Genomic DNA, 22,680 nt, shown 5'->3' with positions numbered 1-22,680 from the left:
CCTTCCAAGGACAGTCAGGCATGGTCACATAGGTCTTGGGCCAGGACAAAGGAAAGGCAGGAAGAGAAGGAAATTGACTGGAGGTGGCAACCAGCAGGTCCTGGATCCTGGGTTTGCAGCTAGACCACAGGCCTTTCTGAAGCTACCACAGAGACTAAGAGAAAGGGAGCCAGAGGTCTGGGCTTGGGGAGAAGACAGGGAAGGAAGAACCTAGACCTAGTGTACTATGGGCTGTAACAAATGCTTTTTGGAGAGAAAGTGGTAGAGGAGAGAGCCAATCACACTCTGGCCCAAGCCTAAGGGACCATTAGAATGAGAACTTCCCAGAGGCCCTGGCTCCCTTATAGGAAAATTTAGTGCTTGGAGCTCAAAGCTCCGGATCATAACTGGAAGCCCAGGTGCTGGGTTCCAAGCTGGAGCCAGTCCACAATGGCCAAGCAGGGTTTGGTTCTTCAGGCCAAATACCCAGGTAGGAGAAGGGAGAGTAGGAAATGAGCAGCTACTCCTTGAGTGAGAATCCACTCCCCTCCAGGCCTCAGAGAGCCAGGGTCTTTACCAGCAACATTCTCATAATGCTTGGAGCAGAACAGCCCTATAACCCTGAAATCACTGTCCTGGAAGAGAAAGGGGTTCTGGCAGGGTGAGGAAGGGCCAAGAACCAAGGCTAGTAGGCAGAAGATAGCAAGTTATCTTGATGTGAAAAAACAAGCAAAAGCCAGAGAGGCTCCCTTCCCACTAATACTAACCTGAAATCCCATTCCAGCCATTGAGCCTGCTGAAAAGATTGGCCCTTTGCTTCTTCCTGGGCCCTAAGTTCAAGTGCCCAGAACTGCCCTGTGACCAAGAGCAAGTTGGCAAGGGGGAGTCATGCAGCACTCTCAATGGGCCATGCCTGCCCTCTTCTCTGATCTTCCCTTCAGGCCCAGCCCTCTGAGCCTATCCCTTCTACCAGAAGCACACAGAACAGCTACTGCTGCCAGGAATCCAATGGTCAGTCACTCAGAGAGACACCTAGTACCTCCCTGCAGGCTTGAACCAGCCAGACCTCACCCAGGAAACAATAATTATTTACATGTCCTCTACTTCAGCTGTACCTTTGCCTGAACACCACCCAATTCTTCAGGGAAGGCAGGGTAGGGTGGCAGCATCAGGCCACAGCAGCTTGGGGTTTGGGGAGAGACCTAGGCAGAGGGGCTCGAGGGGTCTCTTGGAAGAGAAGCAGGGGAAGCAGGATAGGAAAAAGAGGAGCCTGCCTCTACAGGCTTAGCTCTGAGAGTCAGGAGGATGACCCTGCAATGCCATTCCCTGCGAGACAGGTGCCCAAAAGGCTCTGCATCAGTGTGCCCTCCCACATCAGGGCTAAGGCTCAGCATTCCTATCTGCTTCTTTGATCTGGGAATGGGCTCAGTCTCAGGAGCAGATACTACTGCGACATTCAGCATTGGGGAAGACAAAGAAAAACCACATGGGGAAGAGAAAAATCCTGGGCAAGAGAATAGACCACAGGGAATGTGACAGCAGAAAGAAAGGAGGGGAAGGGTACTCAAATTAGGAGCAAGGAAAGATCCCCGGCCTGTCCCACCCTCCCACCCACTACCACCACTACCAAGAGTGCTAAACAGTGTCACTTCCCAATAAGACCAAAAGTGGAAACAGTTTCAACCCATAATCCTGGGGAGGGGGCCAGGCTCTCTCAGCTATGCCTCCTGTCCCATGAGGGGTCCTTGGGCCAAGGTCAGAGGGAGTAGCCAGATGGAGGGTGGGCGGCTGATTTAGTTCTAAATATACATCTAGCACCACAACAGAGACCTCCACTGCACACTACTTTACATGGGACATGGACACAACTACTACCGCAACATGGGGCAGTTCCATGTGCAGCCTATAGCTCTCAGAATGCTCAGAGCAAAATCCAAAGGGGCAGGGGATATATATATTTTCTTTCTTTCTTTCTTTTTCTTTGTACAAAGAGGAGAAAAGGAAAGGGAGAACCCTGCTTGGTCACCACAACAGATTATGTGACTTGAGCCCCATTCCATCATCCCCCAGCCCTGCCTCCCAGTAGGCTTGGCTGGCTCACATCTCATTAGAGTATGTGTAGTTGGGGGTGGCAGAATATTGAGTCTGCGGCTGATTCATGGCACCCTGGGCTGCCCCCATGGCTGCATTCTGGGCTGCTTGCTGCACGTGTGGGTTCTTCCATGCCCCCGTGGTCCACTCCTCCTGAGCTTTGCTGAAACTTCCCCCACTGCCCCGGTAGAATTTATGAACCTGGAGGAGGAGGAGCACAAGGAAGAGTTAATCAAAGCTAGTCCCCCCTCCCACCTGTACTCTGTGCATCAGGAGCAAAGTCCACCAAGCCATTCCACAGTTAGTCCCTGGGGAAACTTCTGGGTCCTAGCCCCTTTCCAAAGCCACCCCCTATGACCCTTGAGGTAACCACGTACCATGCTGAGGGCAATGAAGGAAAAGACAGCCACAACTGTGAACATGATGGTGGGAATGAGCATCACCACCGCTGAGCCAACGTTTGTTCCAAAGAAGGAGATGGTGGCAATCCAGCCGCTGTAGGAAGAGGCCAACTGTGAGGCTACCCAGCACGGTGAGGGTTATCCAGGAACCACCCCACTATATACTGGAGCAAGGGACCATCTCATTGTCACATGGAGAGACCATATTATTGGGTGCAAAGGGACCATCTTACTTATACCCAAAGGGCCTATGTCAGTGGTTCAGGAAGAGTCCTACCCATGGCTCAGGAGATGAACTCCTCAGACATAATGCTTCTTTTCCTTGGGTTCTCCCATGATTTTTGACACTCAGCCCCCAGAAACCACTGTAAGGTCTTCTTCTCCTCAAATGCTATGGCTGTGTCTACTCCAGTAGCTTGAATCCTATCATACTTTCTATAATTCATAGTGTCCTCCCAGGTCAGACAGCTTAGCATATGGAGGTAAGCAAAAGACATTAACAAGGTGCCACCTATGCTAGCCATGGGTCAGTCCCAGATACCTCAGTCTCTTACCAGATGCCCCAGCCTGGGATGCCCACAGCCTGGATGATGCTGATGACCAGCTGGGCCATGAAGGTGAAGAAGAATGCCATGAAACTAAAGGAGCTGTCAGTCCTGCAACAAAGGAGATGGCTCTTATCAGCTGGGCAGAGGGCTAGGGATTCCCTGCCTTCAAGGTCCCCAAGCCCTTCCAAGTTTAAGTGAGTACACAATGGACAGAAGATAGTCAAAAGCCTTAAATGAGAGGCCAAAATGGGACAGTGTTTAACTATGGATCTTTGCAGGATTCCATGTTAGGTCTGTGTGTGCAGCATTACATAGGGAGACATCTCTTCATGAATGGACCACCCACTGGTACATTGGTTGTTGGCCCAACTGGCACAAAAATAGATGGGCCCATTGTGGCAGGAATAAATGACCCCATTGTCAAGAGGATGGACAATTCCATTGGCACCAATACTGCTAGTTCCACTGGTACATGGATGGATGATCCTATATGCTTAGAGACAGAAAGTCCCACTGGCACTAAAATGGACACCCTATTGGCACCAAGACAGTAATTTAATTGGCACATAGTTAGATGGTCTGGTTGGCAAAGACATTTGAGGCACCGGGGATACTACAGTGGCACCAAGACAGGTAGCCTTGTTGGTACATGGATGAATAGTCCAATTGGTACAAAGATTGAAAATTCTATTTGACACAAAGTAGACACCCATTGGCACCAAGAGAGCTAGCCCAGCTGATACATGGATGGGTGATCTCTCTGGTACAGAGTTGGATGACCTCATTAGCACATAAATAGTATCACTAGAATATGGATGGCAAGTCCCACTGGTGCATGGATAGATGGTTCACTTGGCACTAAATCAGCTAGCCCTATGGGTACAGGATGAGCATCTCCACCAAGACAGGTGGCCCCACTGGCAACATTTAACATGCAGCTGCCTGGGGAAAGCAAAACTAAAATAGGCGTGGTCTCTACTCTATGTTGCCCACACCTAAGGGCAGAGTGATGAAGAAAGGAACTAAAAGAAAGGCTCTGACTCCCAGCCCTCTCATCCCAGCCTTGAGCTCCCAGGAAGCCCAAATCTTACCTGGCAGTCTGAGCTGAGGGTGAATAGGGAAAGTAAGTTTGGGAGATGGCAAAAAAAAAAAAAAAGTGAGATAATATGTAGAGAAGAGATGGGGAAGGTGAGCAAAGAGGCAGGGTTAGGAGCCGGGGTCAGCACCAACCACTTACTTGAAGGCCTTGTAAATGGGCCGAAACCAGCAGACGTAGGAGCAGGGTGTGAAGAGGATGAGCCAGAGAAAGGCGAGGCCAAAGTTGGTGGCTCCCCCACCTCCAATCAGCCACGCGAGACAGCCCACCAGGTTCACCGCCAGCGTGACGCTGTTCACTGCAGACCCAGGAGCACATGCACACACAGAGACATACACCAGACATGAACACAAACACCAGGCCCATGCAGAGATACATGAGCACCCACACACAGATACATACACCCATAACTCAAGACATAACAATCAAACCCATGCAAACAGAGCAAGCAGAGAGATACGGACAGACAAATACACATGCATACCACATTTACACATATTCACACCCATAACCCATATCAGTGAACACACACACACACACACACACACACACACACACAAGTACAGATTGTAAGAAAGAAGTCTGGGAGCTCAGACCACCCCTCCCCACACCCAGAGAACAGAGTCTCCAGAGCAGGAATCCAGAGCCTCAGCCCAGCAAGTCCCATTGAAGGGCTCCAAAGCCCCAGGGTAGTAGAAATGCTCTTTTCCTTTTATGAATGACCTCAGCCCCTGACCCTGCCAGATCCACAGCAATCACCAAGGCCAAGGCATGGGAAACCCATCTTACATCTTCTCTTGCAAGGTAGGGGCACAAAAAGGGGAAAGTAAAAGGCCTTGTGGAAACATCTATTCAAGCCACTGTATAATCTGCCCTGTACTTAAATGGGGCAGGCAATAGTGGCTGGAATCTCAGTCTTTATCTAATCCATTTTTTAGACAACTATCATGCTACCCACTCCAAGAAGCCTTCCTTCACTACTGCAGCCTTACTCATCTCCCATCCCTCTGATCTCTCACAGACCTGGGTTGCTCTTATGGTTCCCTCAAGTACAAATCCCAGCCCATCAACCAGACTAGAAGCTCCCCAAGAACAATACCCAGGCTCCCCCTCCTCCATGCCCACATAATTTAGCTGAACCTCAGAATCACAGTATCAATGAGTCACAGCCAGTCGGGACCTCAAAGACTCCTTCCTCATCTGATGCTGGCACTAACACACACCCAAGTCTTCTGACACAAGGTAATCCCTTCCTGGAACATTAGGCTGGATCCCTTTAAGGCTCCACAAAGACCTGCTGAATAAACAAAGGAAGAGGGGCTCAAATGGAGCTTCAAACACCCAGGCATATACTGTACTGGCTTCTGAATAGAGCCCTTAAGCATTATATACATTTCTTTAGGAGCAAAGCACCTGGCAGGCACCTAGAGAGGACTTAGGAAGATATTTATAGCCCTTAAATCCAGCTCCTGAATGAGATCTTCTCAGGGGCAGAATTTTCAGAGCCCAGGGTCAGGTGAAATGCTCCCCGTCTGCTCTGACAACACCGTCACTCTGCAGGTACACCCATCTCGGGTCCCTCATAATAGGGATGAACATTTCTTCCTATGCATTCTCTTTCCTCCTTTCCTGTTACTGCCCCCAAATTTCCTGGAACCTTGGTGTTCTTACTGATTTTATTTGCTCTTTACATAAACTAGACATTAACCTGTTTTAATATTGGTTTACAACTCTCTTCCCAGCCCCATCTCTCTCTAGCTCAGTTGATCTAGTTGCCTCTCCTGCAATTATTCTACCAGTTCTTCAGAATTCACATCCATTGACTTGGCCACTTTCTCTCTAGCCAAAAACTTTTCTCTATCTCCATTCCTCTCTTTATCTAGCTTAGATGCCATACTTCTCATTTTCTTATTCCCTCCCCTGCCTTGTCATCTGATCACACTCACCCCGGATGAGCACAACTCCCATCTGGACCTGATGTGACTGTTACTAGGAAAAAAAGGAGACCCCATCCCAAAAGCCTGATAGGACTATAAATTCATGGTAGTAAATCTCAAATGGACCCATGCATGGTCCATAAATTTTGAATAGTGTATCTACCCTGTGTTCACAAACATGCTGTCATTCTAATCCCAGTCTCCTCAAATCTCCTAACCCCACTTCTACATCCTATTTTAATGGAAAAATTCTCTTCAAAACATCTACAGAACTACCCACACCTGCCCCATCCCTTCTTTCTCTCATGTTATATAGGAGGGGGGGGGGGCGGGGGATGGCCCCAAAGGTCAAGCCAGGACTTGAAACTGAGTTTGTCTGTCCCCATATTCTTTCTACCATTCCATGAAGGACCTGTTGCAAAGACAGTATTCTTTCTCACCTTCCTGGCACAATTAATCATCTCCCCACAGGTAAGTAGCTAAGTGCAGGACTGACTCAAGGCAACATCACATGTGGCAGACCCAGGTTAAGGTCACCCTGTGATGTCTGGTGTTCCCTGGGACTGGTACCCAGCATAGGACAGCCAGATTCCTCTCCTTGCACATGCTGAAAGGGTACCTATGACCCAGCCTGGACACATCCAAGTCTAATCCCCCTAAGATGATACCTTTCCCACCAACCTGCCACAGATCATCAGAAACTAGGGCCTTTACATACTTGACCTCAAAATCTTAGAACATCAGAAGTTCTAAGAGTCCATACAGAGCTCTACGTGGAGCCACAGCAGTCACTGAAACAACACTCTCTTCTACAAATGAGAAACCTGCTTCTTGGAAAGTGGAGCAACCAGCCTAGCTTGATCTCAAAGAAAGCAAGAAAAATGAGTCTTAAGGGAAGAACCCTCTCCAAATCCAGAATCCTGAGGTTCCCTAGAAAACTACTCCAGTGGGAAAGGAAACGGAGAGCAAGAGACAAAGACCCTTATCCAAATGGTCTGTGAATGGGAGATGGGGGTTGGTGGGAGGAGAGGCCTAGATCTTGGGGTTGAGGAAAACTGAGGCCCAACTGGGGAGTGGGCCCATGAAAGGAGCCTTTTGGGAGTGAGGGAGGGTGGAGAATTACTGGCCCATGCAGATGCTGCAAGTGGAGCTAAAAAGATAGCCAGCCTGTGGGTACCCCACCCTAGTGCCCCACCTGGATCCCCCATCCATAGCACTCACACATCCAGAGGTAGTAGAGTCGCTTGGTCATGCTGAGGTGCTGGGGAGGGATGTCTGCCTCAAAGTCTTGGTAGAAACATGGCTTCAGTGGGATGAATTTGGGCAGTGGTGGGAAGTTGTTCACTCTTTCTGTGGGTAAAGCACATCACATGTCATCACCTTGAATGTTCTCCTCCCCGACAATCCAATATTATCATGTTTTCCCTGGCCTAGGCTGCCCTGAAGGCCTGTAACCATAGGCCACTTTGCTATCCTTACCCAACAAACCATGCTTCCTCCAGGATGTGTGGTTCCCAAAGTAACCAAAGGCCCCAAGGTAGTGTCACTGCCTCTCAGAAGAAAAACAGTAAATGCTGTCCATCAGGGGTTCAGCATTCTCCTCAGCAGGGAGCCAGTTTCAGGCAGAAGTAGGAAGGGTTAGTCTGGAAATGGGGGTTCTAGCCTCAACTCCAATATTCTGCTCTTGAGCAAGTCACTACCCCTCTCTAGATCTCAGTTTATCCAGTGGGATGAGGGTTGAGCTAAATAGTCCCTAACATTCCCTGCAGCTCTGTCATTCTGTACCTGAACCTTGGGAAATCAGACAACTCAGAAACCAGAAGGACCAGGTCTCAGAGTATTAGAGAGCAATGGTGACAGAGGGGACAGGGACTTTGCCACCCATGCTGCTCATCAGTCCAATGGCCAATAGGACCAGGACATCAGGATGCTTGATCCCTTTTCCCCAGGGTCAGAGATCTGATAGAGGGCTAGACAGTGTCATTTTCAGGGTCACCGATAGACAGGCCCAAGTGGGGAACCAGGGAAAACCTCGGGACGAAAGGACAGAAAGAACCTGACCTCCAAATACTAGGGAAGATAAGGGGACTAGGAAGAGGTCCAACCACCCTATGCTTACTTGAATGTCTTACCCACATGGTCTGTCCTCTCCTTACCTGCCATGATGGCACCAGCTGGCCCAGCCTCTTTGTTCTGAACTGGAAGGAAAGAAAAGCCAGAGAAGGATGAGGATCATGGTCCATCCTAACGAGATCCTTTTCTCAGCCCCAGCCGGGATGCTCCCTGGGGCCAGGCCCTGGTCACACTCTCACAGTGGGATGAACCCAATGGAGGCATCTCCCACCTCACAGAGCAATCATCCCACCAGCTACCTCCTTCCACATGGCACAAAGTCTAACCACAGAAAACCCCATTCAAGGATAGGAAAGAAACCTAGAATGGGACCAGGCAGGGAAAGGCAAGTGACAGAAAGGGCTGGGGGTACTAGAGACTTCTGAAAGAGGAAATTCTATCCCTTGACGCTGAATACAGCAGAGCCCTGGCCTCAGTCATAGGCTGGGCTCCTCTTCCTCCTGCCTTTGCCTTTGGTTATTTGTTCACTTATTGGGGATTTATAATCTGTCAGGCACTGGGGAAAAAGCATGAATAAGAAAGATGTAGTCCCTGCCCTTGAATGAAACAGTCAATAACCTCTGCAGTAAACAATATAAAAGGGAAGGATGGCTGCTATGAAAACATACACAGCATATATCAAGGTGATCTAACCTGGTCTGGAGAGTCGGAAATTAAATATAATCAGTAAGAGGTGACCTGAAGACCACAGAGGAGCTGCTCAGGGAAGGGCAGCCTTCTGGGCAGAGAGGAAAGCTCACAGAGATCCTGATGCAGGATCTCTCGCTTTTAAACAAGGGAAAGAAGGCCACTGTGGCCAAGGTAGAGTGCAAATGAGGAAACAGCAGGAGTGTAAGGCTGGAGAGATGAGGTAGGCAGGGAGTGATACTTGAGGCCCTTAGGAGCAAGTACAAAGGGGCCCTGAGATGGACTTGGGAATTGGGGAGAGAGAGGCCATCAAGATTTCCTGCCAGCACTAGCCAGTTAGGCTCAGTGGATAGAGCCTTGGCCTGAGAACCGAAGGGTCCCAGGTCTGATTTTGGTCAAGGATACATACCTTGGTTCAGGCTCGATCCCTGGCCCTGGTCTGGGTGTGTGTGGGAGGCAACCAATCAATGTGTCTCTCTCACATCAATGTTTCTCTCTGCCTCTCCCTTTCCTTCCACTCTCTCTAAATATCAATGGGAAAATATCCTCGAGGGAGGATTAACAAAAAACAAAAAGAAGATTTTCTGCCAGCTTCCACACTGGGGGAAGGGGGCATGTTAACAGAAAGCCCCATCATAGGAGGCAATCCATGAGAAAAGATGCAGGATCCTCGGGAAGACAAATAGCTGCCACTGACTTGCCAAGTCCTAGGTGTTGTGAGACCTCCAGACAGGCTGCTTTGTAGGCAATGGGGATATTCCAGTTGGAAGTTTCAGCAGGGGGGCCTGACTGAGACATACATTAAGTGAGTTGAGGCTAAGGAAGTGAATGAGCAATCCACTCACTAAAACAGTAATTGGTGGAGCTACAATGCACAGCCAAACTCAGAAAATGGTCTATGACCAAGTGCTAAAGCAATGCAACATTTAAAAGTTGGATAGAGCCTGACCAGTGTTGCTCAGTGATTGAGCGTCGACCTATGAATCAGGAGATCAGGGTTCAATTCCCAGTCAGGGCACATGCCCAAGTTGCAAGCTCAATCCCTGGTGTGGGGAGTGCTGAAGGCAGTCTATCAATGATTCTCTCTCATCACTGATGTTTCTCTCTCTCTCTCTTCCTCTCCTTCCCTCTCTGAAATTAATAAATATATATATATATATATATATATATATATATATATATATTTTTTTTTTTTTTTTTTTTTTTTAAAGCTGGATAGAGATTTCTATAAAGTTTAAAAACAGACAAAAAAAAATCTATGGTGTTAGTGCTGGTTACACAGAGGTGTTGGTTTTCTGAAAATTCATCAAGTTTACAATTATGATTTGTGTACTTTCCTATTTGTTATATTTCAATTAAAAGTTTGCTTTTATTTTTTTTTGTTTGTTTGTGGGTGTTTTTGTTAATTCTCGCCAGAGGATATTTTTCCATTGATTTTTAGGAAGAGTGGAAGGAGAGGGAAAGACAGAGAAACATCGATGTGAGAGAAGCACATGGATTGGTTGCCTCCTGCACGAGCCCGATCCCTGACCAGGGCTCAGGCCGGGGAAGAGCCTGCAACCAAGGTACATGCCCTTGACCAGAATCGAACCTGGGACTCTTTGGTCCACAGGCCGATGCTCTATCCACTGAGCCAAACCAGCTAGGGCTAAAAGTTTGCTTTTAAAAAAGAAAAACCCGACGGAGAAACCAAGATGGCAGCATAGGTTAACGCCGGAGATTGCTGCCTCGAACAACCACTTCAAAAAACAACTAAACGACGGAACGGACATCATCCAGAACCACAGGAAGGCTGGCTGAGTGGAAATTCTACAACTAGAAGGAAAGAGAATATCATACCCAGACTCAGAGGAGGCGCAGTGCTGAAGTGAAATACTGAGGTGCGGAGTGCGCGCAGAGCGGGCTGGCGGTGGAGGGCGCAGTTGTTGTTTTCAATCAGGAGGGAGTTTCAGACTCTGAGCTCCAGATCCAGGCGAGTCTCTAGGGACCCAGACTCAAACGGAAGAAGCGGACTGTCTGGCTTCAGTCGGAACGCGAGGGCAGCTTTCTCTCCGAGGTTTGCAGCGGTTGCTGGGACTCTGTGAGGCAGAGCCCCTAGGGACGGAACTGAGAGCAGCCATAACTGCTCACTCCGGCCCACCCTGTAGATCCCCAGGGACCCGCCCCGCCCAAGCCCTGCGCAGAGCCATTTGCCAGATAGCCTCAGGCAAACGCTAGATTAGCACCGCCCTAGAAATCCAGCACAGAAGCCCTCCCACTGCAGACACAGCGGACTCTCATAGCCAGTTAGCCTGGAGGTCAAATCACCACTGGTATTGCCAACAACAATCAAGGCTTAACTACAACAAGACTGGGCACAAAGACCACTAGGGGGTGCACCAAGAAAGCATAAAAAATGCGGAGACAAAGAAACAGGAAAAAACTGTCAATGGAGGATATTGAATTCAGAACCACACTTTTAAGGTCTCTTAAGAACTGTCTAGAAGCCGTCGATAAATGTAGTGAGATCCTCAAGAAATCTCATGAGACCCTCGATGTTATGATAAAGAACCAACTAGAAATTAAGCATACACGGACTGAAATAACGAATACTATACAGACTCCCAACAGCAGACCAGAGGAGCGCAAGAATCAAGGCAAAGATTTGAAATGCGAAGAAGCAAAAAACACCCAACCGGAAAAGCAAAATGAAAAAAGAATCCGAAAATACGAAGATAGTGTAAGGAGCCTCTGGGACAGCTTCAAGCGTACCAACATCAGAATTATAGGGGTACCAGAAGGAGAGAGAGGGCAAGATATTGAAAACCTTTTTGAAGAAATGATGACAGAAAACTTCCCCCACCTGGTGAAAGAAATGGACTTACAAGTCCAGAAAGCGCAGAGAACCCCAAACAAAAGGAATCCAAAGAGGACCACACCAAGACACATCATAATTAAAATGCCAAGAGCAAAAGATAAAGAGAGAATCTTAAAAGCAGCAAGAGAAAGACAGTCAGTTACCTACAAGGGAATACCCATACGACTGTCAGCTGATTTCTCAACAGAAACCATGCAGGCCAGAAGAGAGTGGCAAGAAATATTCAAAGTGATGAATAGCAAGAACCTGCAACCAAGATTACTTTATCCAGCAAAGCTATCATTCAGAATAGAAGGTCAGATAAAGAGCTTCACGGATAAGAAAAGGCTAAAGGAGTTCATCACCACCAAACCAGCATTATATGAAATGCTGAAAGGTATTCTTTAAGAAGAGGAAGAAGAAAAAGGAACTCTTACCATTTGCCACAGCATGGATGGAACTGGAGAGCGGATAAATACCACAGGATCTCACTCATTTGTGGAATATAATGAACAACATAAACTGATGAACAAGGACTGATCCAGAGACGGAGAGGCATTGATTGGACTGTCGGGCCTTGGAGGGAAGGTAGGGGAGGGTAGGGTAAGGGGGAAAGATCAACCAGAGGACTTATATGCAAGCATATAGGCCTAACCAATGGACACGGACAACGGGGGGGGGGGGGGGGGGGTGAGGGCATGAGCGGGGGGGGGGGGGGGGGGGGAGGGAGAGGGTAACGTGGGGACAAGGACACATATGTAATATCTTAATCAATAAAAAATATATTTAAAAAAAAAAAAGTGCCCCTTCTGTGGCCTCTCACCTGGGTATACGGTAACTGCACAATAAAGCAATTCACATTTAATATTATTATTTCAGTAGGAGTCCTCTTTTATCTAATGTAATTGAGACTAAAAGTTGGTCAATTAAACAAAAAGTCAGAAGTCTCATTTAAAATAGGTATTTGGCCCTACCTGGTTTGGTTCAGTGGATAGAGCGTTGGTCTGTAGACCAAAGGGTCTCAGGTTTGATTCTGGGCACGCACCTTGGTTGCAGGGTCCTACCCGGCCTGGGTCCTGGTCAGGCGCATGCAGGAGGCAACCAATCAATGTGTTTCTCTCACATCAATGTTTCTCTCTGTCTTTCCCTTTCTCTTCAACTCTCTCTAAAAGATCAATGGAAAAATATCCCCGGGTGAGGATGAACAAAAATAAATAAATACATACATACATACCTGCTCATTATTTAAGAAAAATAAATAAATAAAGTTATATGTATTTGGTCTGACTGGTGTGGGTCAGTGGCTAAGCATCGACCTATGAACCAGGAGCTGACAGTTTAATTCCTGGTCAGGGCACATGCCTGGGTTTTGGGTAGGGGGTGCACAGGAGGCAGATTATCAATGATTCTCTTTCATCATTGATGTTTCTATCTCTCTCTACCTCTCCCTTCCTCTCTCTGTAATCAATAAAAATATTTTTTAAAGTGTTCCTTTCAATATTTCTTCAACTTTAGCATGCAAGTTGAAAAATATGAATGTCAGTCATGGGTGGGTTATAACACATTGAATGAAAATAATGTACAAGTCTAGGGTGACATACAAAAGAAAGAGAGAGAGGAAAGGAAAAGTTCTAATAATAGAAAGAATCACAGAATTTTTTAAAAAATCACCATTTGTAGCCCTTGTATAAGAACTGATACAAGCAAGGATGATCAATGGCTGTTAATAAGAGAATCACACAGTTTGAGTACCACACCCTAGATTAGTTATAAATCACAACAGAGAAAACGTAGTTCAATAATGAGAAGATCTGGCAGACCAAGTGACCAAATTTAGCATTTCTGGTAATGGGACCAAAGGACATCATGCATCTCCTGACACACAGAAAGACACAAAATCATCTATGTAATGTTGTTGCCAAAATGTTTACTTTGAAAATAGTATGAAAAAATACCCTGAAAAATCCAGATTGTGGAAAATTCTCCAAGACAAATGTTAATGTCATGAAAGACAAAAAATTGGTAGGGGGACTCATCTAAATTAAAAGAAGACTTAAGAGACACACAGCCAAATGCAATGAATGATCCTTTAGTGAATCCTAGAATTTTAAATCACAGCTCTAAAGGACATGTTTAGGACAAGTAGAGAAAACTGAAAATAGACTGCATAGTAGATACTGTTATTCAGTGTTAAATTTCTTAGGTGTTGTGGTTACCTAGGAGAATATCTTTGTTCTTAGGAGATACATGCTGAAGTATTTACAGGTACAGTGTCTTGTCTGCAACTTACTTTCAAATGGTTCTGCAAAAAAAAAAAAAGATAAATAGGTAAAGCAAATGTGAAAAATATTAATAATTGATGAATCTAGGTGACATACCTTAGTACAGGTGTTCATTGCACTGTTCTTTAAACCTTTTTGTAGCTTTGAAATTTTTCAAAATAAAATATTGAGAGGAAAATATATACACACACACACACACAGGTGGGGCAAAAGTAGGTTTAGAGTTGTGTGTATGAGAAACACTGAGTTTATTCTTGCACTATTATTTATTAATCATTGTGTTATTTTCCATATGAATAACTGTAAACCTACTTTTGCCCCACCCTTATGTATTTGATAATAGATACTCAAAGAATCTCTAGGATATCAAGGGGGAAAAATGTGGCTCCCTGGGGGACAGAGAAACTGAATACATGTGGAGCAAGTGGGGAAAAAGAATTGTTACTATGTATCTTTAGACTATCTACCCCAAGACACCATGGATTTTAAGAGAGAGTGTTAATTTTATTTACACACACAAAATAATACTGCCAAATTGTAATTTTAAGATGCCCAAAATTTTAAGACACAGACATTAAAATGTTTTCTGAAATATCAAAATGTTCATTTTAGTACTGATGAAAGTTGGGACATCTTTTCAAATTATGAATCATGTGAATGTATTTATTACCTGTTTGAAAAAACAAATGGAAAAAAGTCAGGCAAAAGAGGATAAGCTGGCAAAGAATGAGAGGAAGCAACTGATGAGGCAGAAGAGAGTGGAGTCTCCAAAGTCAGTAGACAGTGAACAAATACGACAGCAGGAAAAGGACTGGGCTGAAAATGTTCATTATACTCAGTAACAACAAGTCATCTGTGATCCCAAAAAGAATTGTTTTGGAAGGTTGGGGATCAGAATGGCAGCCAAATTAGATCTATAGTCGAACAGGTAAGCAGGTGTAGACAGCTCTTTGAAAAAGGGTGCCTATGCCTAGGAAGAGAATAGAGAGAGATAAGGCACTAGCTAGGTGGGACATAGGGTCCAGGAAGAGATATGGCTGATGGTTGTTTAAGATGGAAATAAATAAGCTAGAGATGTGAAGGATCCAGGGAAAAAGTTGCAATTACAATAGACAGAAGTTAAGCCTTTAAAGAGGAGAAGCATGGGACCCAGTGCAAGGAGGTAAGACAAGCCTCAATCCTAAAAGGTAGGAAGGAAAGCATGATGCAAAAAGATGCAGGCAGGCTTAAGGCCTTGGAAAGGAGAGTGAGAGTCCCATGTATCTGCTTCAATTTTTTCTGTAATATTGGAGACATGTTGGAGTTGAGAGGGAGGAAGTCAGAGTAGAGGATCCAGCTAAGTTCATGAGCAATTACAACACAGCCTGAGAAGTGCTCTGGGAGAGCAAGTACAAAAAGCTGTAGGAACATAGCAGAGCACCTCCCTGATTTGACCTGGAGGAACCAGGGAAGGCTTCATACAGATGAATCCTGAAGGATGAGTAAGAGATGGCTAGGGAAAAAGAGAATCAGGAAAACAGGTGTGAAGATCAGGAGACCAACAGCCTAGTATATTCAAGGAACAAAAAAAGTAGAGCCAAGAAGTGGGAGGGACAGAAAGGCAAAAATAGGGTTGATAAGTGGGAGGGGCCAGGGTCATCCAGGCCTTGAAGGCCATGGGCAGGATTTGAGCTTTATTCTCAGAGTCCTGTCAGCCACTGAAGAATTTTATTCTTCTTCTTCTTTTTAAAAATATAGAGCCTTAACACGGCCTGTGATGCTCAGTGGTTGAGCACTGACCCATGCACCAAGAGGTCACTGGTTTGATTCTGGGTCAAGGTACATGCCACAGGCTTGAGCTCCAATAGGGAGCGTGCAGGAGGCAGCCAATTGATGATTCTCTCTCATAACTGATGCTTCTATCTCTCTTCCTCTCTCTTCCTCTCTGAAATCACTTAAAGTACATTTTTATTTTATTATTTTTTTTATTGTTTATTTTTTATTTATTTTTTAAATATATTTTATTGATTTTTTACAGAGAGGAAGGGAGAGGGACAGAGAGTTAGAAACATCGATGATGAGAGAAACATCGATCAGCTGCCTCCTGCACATCTCCCACTGGGGATGTGCCTGCAACCCAGGTACATGCCCTTGACCGGAATCGAACCTGGGACCCTTCAGTCCGCAGGCCGACACTCCATCCACTGAACCAAACTGGTTTCGGCTAAAGTATATTTTTAAAAAGATTATGTTATTTGTTTTCTTTATTTTTTATCTTTCTTTTCTAATATTTCTACAATGGTCATATATCATTTTTGCAAAAAGACAAAGCCACTGGTTTAAAACAGCAGCAACTAGTGGAGAACATAGGGTTAGAAAGTTTTTTCCAGATAGGAGATGAGCTTATTTACAAGCTGGTACAGTTAGAAGGGAAAATAGCTTAGGGACATTAGTATCTCAGGAGACAGAGGGCCAGCTTCCATAGCACAGAATAGGCATATTAGACTAGGATCCTTCCTTCTGCTGAGATTCAAGAAGTGGAAAAACATGGGTGTGGTTCCACTTCTCCCACAAACCCCCAATCACCCTTTCCATAAATAAAGGGTTTGGAGAGAGTAGCCCAGTTTGGAATACTCCTCCCATGAAATGGAACTAGGAGTTGTTGGGAAGAGGGAAAGGATTTTCTTTCTTTCTTTCTTTTTTAATAATCACAAATTTTTTTACTTTTTTGCAATAATCATAAAATCATGCTGACCCAACATTTCATCATTTATTATTTCTCATCTGATGTATTATTTACCTGTTACATTTTGATGTTCATTTGTTACTAATTAATTCCACTATGTCCTCCTCAGCCAATGGTGCTATGTCTTTCATTTAGTTAATATGATGTAGTTTCATAGGCCAAACAGTATGCATAATGCGTGTGGTAAGAGTAGAATAACTGTTCACTATTGTTAGGGAGCATGACCTTTGAGGATGTCTGGAAATCAGATCTTCCTTCAAAATTTGACAAATCATGAGTTAACTAATTGACAAATAATTTGAACTAAAGTGAAGTACTATCTAAATTTAAATAACAACTCTGTGTATTTGGCAAGGTTTCTCTATGCTATGACTAAGGTGTATGTAGCTATTTAATTGTTAATGTTTGGCCATGCCATTGGTCAACATTAGGGCTTAAATTTCAGGCCCTTGACACTCTAAACCAGGGGTGGGCAAACTTTTTGACTCGAGGGCCACAATGGGTTCTTAAACTGGACCGGAGGGCCAGAACAAAAGCATGGATGGAGTGTTTGTGTGAACTAATATAAATTCAAAGTAAACATCATTACATAAAAGGGTACGGTCTTTTTTTTTTTTTTTTTTTTAGTTTTATTCATTTCAAACGGGCCGGGGTCCGGCCCGCGGGCCATAGTTTGCCCACGGCTGCTCTAAACACTCGGTAAGTCAGTGTTCTCCATCTTGCCTCCCGACCCTTACTTACGTCACTAAAGAAATACCTTTATCTTTCATTAGTATTCTTCTCTCTACCTTCCTCCTTTCTCTCAAGAGTCCCCAGTGATGAGGGAAAGGATTTCTAAAAAAAAAAAAAAAAAAAAAAAAAAAATGGTGGAGGGACAGCTGAGGCTGGGGACCCCGCATGGAAGTAGAACCAAACTGCTCTGGTATGTGAATTGCGACTTCTGCTGCTGGGTTGGGACACACAGGCAAAGTGGCAGGTTAGTTGAGGGCATGGGCCAGAGAATGGTTAAAATCCTGGACTATGGGATCCAGATAAGACATAGAAGGTGTGATGCTCATCATATAGAAAAAATGGAGGTATCAGAGAACGAGAGGTCTCTTTAGGGTCCCAAAGTAGGTAAAGTAAAAGTTGGACTGTGGTCAGAGTATACTGGAATTTAAGATTTCAGAGGTAGTCACATGCCAATAATGACCACACTCAGGAGTACCTGGTAGAAAGGGTGGCAGGAGGAGGCACTGCCTCCCATGAGACAGTGGGATGTGGAGTGGGAGACTTGTCCAGCACTGAAGTCCTCCAAGAAAAACAAGGAAGAGAGACAGGGAGCTAACTGGGTAGTAACTGGATTCTAGGGGGCTTAAAGGAGGAGACTCTAATCCTGGCTCCAGCCTTACCTATGTCCCTCGTCCCAGGCTATCTTCCAAAGGTGTGCCCATGGTTACAGAGATGTCAGTGTAGCAGAGTATGGATGACACAGAGTGGGATAAGCCAGAGCTCATGGCCAGAGCACAGGGCAAGTCTGCTTCATTTGTATATGAAGGTTAGCCCAGAAAGAACTTAGGCTTGGGAGGGCTGCAGGAGGCTATGGTCACAAGAATGGAAGGCTCCAGGCTCCTCTGTTATTTCAGTGTGTGTGTGTATGTGTGTGTGTGAAAAAGAGAGAGAGAGAGAGAGAGAAAGAGAGAGAGAGAGAGAGAGAGAGAGAGAGAGAGAGAGAGAGAGAGAGAGAAAGAGAGAGAGAGACTGACAGACAGAGAAAGAAATGAGTGGCCTCAGCAAACCAAATTTCTTGACTACAAAATGGGAAAAGTAGCAATTTTGTTCCTCAAAATGTTTTTGGTGATGGGTGAGGGTGCTATCTATAATAATAAAAGCATAATATGCTAATTAGACCGGACAGCCCAACGACCTTCTGGACAACGTTCCGGACGAAGCCGGGGCTGCGAGGGCTGAGCCCCTTGCATGAATTTCGTGCATTGGGCCTCTAGTATATATAGCAAAAGAACCTGAGAAAAAAATAAGATAGCAAATACTACCTGAATTTTGTTTTAAAAACCCAGATTATAATTTATTCCATTTCTTACTGTGAAGCTGGGAGAATAGAAGATCCCACAGTGGAGAGAGTGAGGCCCATGGCAAAGAGAAGAGACTCAAGCCTGGACTCAGATTAGGCCAGAGTCCTGGGGCTGGTTCCAGGGCTGCCTGTTGCCCAGCCCTCCCTCCTCCCCAGCATGAGCCCTTCATCCTTGGTATAGAAATGGTAATTTTCTTCCTGCCTGCCTAGAGCCCAAGATGGAAGTTTTTCCTTCTTGCTCAACCTCTGGTCCCCTTATCCCACCCCTAACTATGAAGTCCCAGAACTATGAGTCATGCTGAGAAAGTAACACTCTCCTGGCATTGCTATCACTATCCTATGATGACTCTTTAGTAGCACCTGCTGAACCTGTGCCTAGCATTCAAGGCCTGTGCCAATCAGCTACAAACCTATCCCACCACCCTTTGCTTCTCTACTACAGGCTGACCTGCTTCCCACACAACCCAGTTTCATTCATGAGATCATGTCTATCCACCCCTCTGCTTGCAGTGCCCCTAAATAAGAGTCCTGCCAGCTCCTCTAAGTCCTACTGTTTTCTCACATCCTATCTCTCCTGGGAAACCTTTCAAATATCCCTGCTATACATCCTACTGCCTAAATTCTGAACCAGTTATTAGCCACCAAGTGGTCACTCATTCTCATCCAATCTCTTCCTCGGTCTCTCATGGATGGGCTTTCCAGAAGGGACCCAACAGAGGGCAGGACACAGAGCACTGCCAACCTGTGTTCCTGCTTAAGACCTGGATACCCTCCCAAAAGGTGGGAGAGGAGCAACTGAAGCCCTGCCCCAACTGCTAAGCCCACAGCTTCTGTCAGCCCTGCTGTCCCACCTCCAGGAAACCTTCAGAGACTCCAGGCTATATCAGCAGGGAAGGAAGTGCAGCCCCTAAAGGAAATGTGAGGAGGAGCAGGGATAGGGAGGTAGAGAGAGGAGAAAAGGAAAAGGGAGATTAACTGGGAAGGATGCTCTAAATTAGAACAAGCAGCCTCCTCAAGGGAGGTCAGTACTTAATCCTATTATTTCATCCCTAAAGAAAGGTGCTGGCAAAAAGATGCCCAGAGAGAGGAATAGCCAGCCAGGGAAAGGACTCCATAAGCTTGTAGACCTAAGAAGACCCTCTTTCCGTGGCCCATTCACCAAAGAGACTCCTCTCTCAGCTTTGAGGACTTTGACTTCAGGTTCACCAAACCCAGATCAAATCTCAACTAGCAAGACTTGTGTAGCCTCCCCAGAAAAATCATTCCCACCAGTAATGCCCCTGAAAGAACCATCTCCCTCTTTCAAAGCCCTGCCCCTCAGAGGTAGAACCAGTAGCTGCAAAATTCTTTAGACTCCCCCACCCCATGGGCTCACAGGCAGGCTCCCCAACAGCTGTGCTTAATTCCCATCTCTATGCCTTTGCCTACCATTCCCCAGGAATCCCCTCTCTTCCCATCCAAATTTCACCTCCTCCAGGAAGTCTCTTATTCGCTGGCTCTTGCTCCCCTTTCTCCTTGTGCTCCTTGTGTCCACCGGAAGGTCTGTCTGGCCCTCCCTAAACTACCCATCTGGGAGCTGGGGCAATTCTCAGTCTCTATTTGGTTCCCCTAACTCCCAGATCAAAAGCTCCCGAAGGCAGGGGGAAGGGACGGGTTCCCAAACACCTCACCCTTATCCTCGTGACCGACTCCAGCCAGCGTTGGAATTAGCTACATGCGGCACACCCAACACACCATCTCAGCTCTGGGGGACCCCAGGCTCAAGCCACTGCATCCCCCCCTTCCCCCGCAAACCCTGAGGCGGCTCAGACCAGCAGTCCAAAGGTCGGTCGCCCCTGGGAGGCGGTGGTGGGGTGGAGGTGGGGGAGTAACAACCTGGGTCCACCAGCAGGCGCGCCTCTAGTGAGGAAGGACGCAAAGGATGCCACAGTTACCCCGCCTCCAGTCGCCCCCATCCCCTATGGCTTGCACCATCCCCAGGAAAGAGAACACCGGTTTCCAGGGGGGAATGGAGGGCCCAAGGCCCAGTCAGGCTCCAGAATCCAGAGGTCTGACGTCACCCAAGAATGCGGGTTTCCTCTAGGGAGCTAGTGATAGGGATGGTGGGAGCTGGAAGGCCTGGGAGAATCCGGGGCTCCAAACTGGAAAGGTGACCTCGACTCTCCACCTCTCCAGCATCTCGGCCAGCCTCCTGCATCCAAAGGTGAAGCGTAGTGGGTACAAAGTGGAGAAGGGGTGACCCCTGCCCCTCGCCCTGCGCCCAGCTTCCCTGCAAAGCCCTTCTCCGAGCCTTCAGGCGCGGACTCACCCGCTGCTGTAGCTCGGAGGCCGAAAGGCCGCGGCGCTGCCCAGAGCTGCGCTGCACCCGGCGATGCGGCGCCAAGCCCGCCGCAAGGTGCTCGGTCCTGGGAGCGGGGAGCGCGCGCCGCCCCTGACCGCAGCAGCTCTCGCGAGACTCCCGCTCCACTTCTAAGGCCTTTCTCCCTGCTCTCGCGAGAAAGAAGTCAGGACATGCCCGCACGTTCCCGGAGCTATCCGAGGTTCTAAGTCCTGCGTGATCAGGGGCATGGCGGGGGCGTGGAGGAAGAAACCCAGGGACGGGAGCCTGGTACCAGCAGCCGGAGCTTCAGCTTCTAAGTCTGTAAACTGGGGAATAACCCCCAAGCCGGTTCCAGAGGCCTCTGAGATTTATCAGAAAGGAGGAGTGAGAAAGTTTTGTGAACAGGAGAACATGGTGACTGATGAAGCTCCTTCAGATCCACATCCAAGGGGATGGAGGACAGAAGATCAGAGATGAGACATGAAGAGAGAGAGACATATGCACACGAGACACAGAAAGGCAGGAGGAGAGCCGTGGAGATAGACATACAGAAACTTGTAGAGAAAAAAGACATGGAAAGAGAGAAAGGGAAGAGAACATGGTAAAATGAGATAAAAGATAATAGAAACAGCGCTGGCCTGTGTCGCTCAGTGGTTAGACCGTCGGCCCGCTCACTGAAGGGTGGTAGATTCGATTCCTGGTCAAGGGCACGTACCTGGGTTGCAGATTCGCTCGTGATGAAGGCAACCAGTGGATGTGTCTCTCTCACATAGATGTTTCTCTTCTTCCCTTCCTCCCTCCCTCCCTCCCTCCCTATCCTCCCTTTCTCTCTTCCACTCTCTCTGAAAAGCAATGGAAAAAAAATCCTCAGGTGAGGGTTAAATTAACCAAAAAAAAATTATTTTTAAGAAATAGGGACAGGAAGGCTACACAAAGGAATAGAGAGAAGCTTAGAAAGAGAAAGAAAAAGAATGAAAGAGACTGTGATATGCAAAGATGAACACCTAAAAAGAATAAAGACCAGCCTTGGGAGTTTGGCCAGTGCACCAGAAGGTCATGGGTTTGATTCCCAGTCTGGGCACATACCCAGGTTGTGGGTTCAATACGTGGTTAGATGCAGGAGGCAACTGATTGATGTTTCTCTCTCACATTGATGTTTCTCTCTCTCTCTTTCTCTTCCTCTCTCTCTCTAAAAATTAATAAAAACATATTTTAAAAGATAAAATAAATTAAAGAAAAATAAAAACCCAGAACTAATGATGGTTGAGAGATACCCACTTGGAGCGATGGGGCTGGGAGTAAAAGACAGGCTTTTATTGTGAGTGGTGCTTACAATGTAAACCTCCTGTGGGATTTCTTCAGTCAGGGCCATCCTCTGTCCTGCCAGCCAATGGCTTCTGCCCTCCACAGTGCCGTCTGCCCACACTACCCCAGGCCTGGAAGGGAGCCTCAGTGGGTGGGAGACACTGCAGGGATTCTTTGCCCAGAATAAGGGCCCATTGTCTGGCTCCAGCCTGTTGGGAGTGGGGTGGGACCTCACTCACACAGCTGGGATAGAAAGGGGGCAGGAGTTTTTAAAAAGGCAGGCAAGAACTAGTGAGGGAGAGGGAAGAGAAGGGAGGGAGCCTCAGGGG

At 46.7% G+C, this 22,680-nt stretch overlaps 1 protein-coding gene across 5 annotated transcripts; it reads right to left on the bottom strand.

Moving 5' to 3' along the window:
* Positions 1–1,599: 1,599 nt before the first annotated feature.
* On the bottom strand, positions 1,600–21,162 carry SCAMP5 (secretory carrier membrane protein 5). 5 transcript variants are annotated; one of them, XM_036349269.1, is made up of 9 exons: positions 21,035–21,147; positions 17,413–17,489; positions 13,939–13,950; positions 8,209–8,250; positions 7,274–7,402; positions 4,257–4,413; positions 3,026–3,127; positions 2,448–2,565; positions 1,600–2,271 (listed from the first exon to the last, which is right to left on the bottom strand). In XM_036349269.1, the coding sequence occupies exons 2-9, from the start codon at positions 17,423–17,425 to the stop codon at positions 2,077–2,079; spliced, it is 768 nt and encodes a 255-aa protein (XP_036205162.1). In that variant the 5' UTR covers positions 17,426–17,489; positions 21,035–21,147; the 3' UTR covers positions 1,600–2,076. The 5 variants fall into 5 exon arrangements, with proteins under 5 accessions (XP_036205162.1, XP_036205168.1, XP_036205178.1 ...); XM_036349275.1 differs by lacking the exon at positions 17,413–17,489 and having other exon boundaries at positions 13,865–13,950; positions 21,035–21,162; XM_036349285.1 differs by lacking the exon at positions 21,035–21,147 and having other exon boundaries at positions 13,865–13,950; positions 17,413–17,474.
* Positions 21,163–22,680: the final 1,518 nt, after the last annotated feature.

This window comes from Myotis myotis, unplaced genomic scaffold (assembly GCF_014108235.1).
Source record: "Myotis myotis isolate mMyoMyo1 unplaced genomic scaffold, mMyoMyo1.p scaffold_m19_p_1, whole genome shotgun sequence".
NCBI classification, from domain to species: domain Eukaryota; kingdom Metazoa; phylum Chordata; class Mammalia; order Chiroptera; family Vespertilionidae; genus Myotis; species Myotis myotis.
Note: the sequence above shows the minus strand (reverse complement) of the source record. Positions and strands in the feature narration are given on the sequence as shown.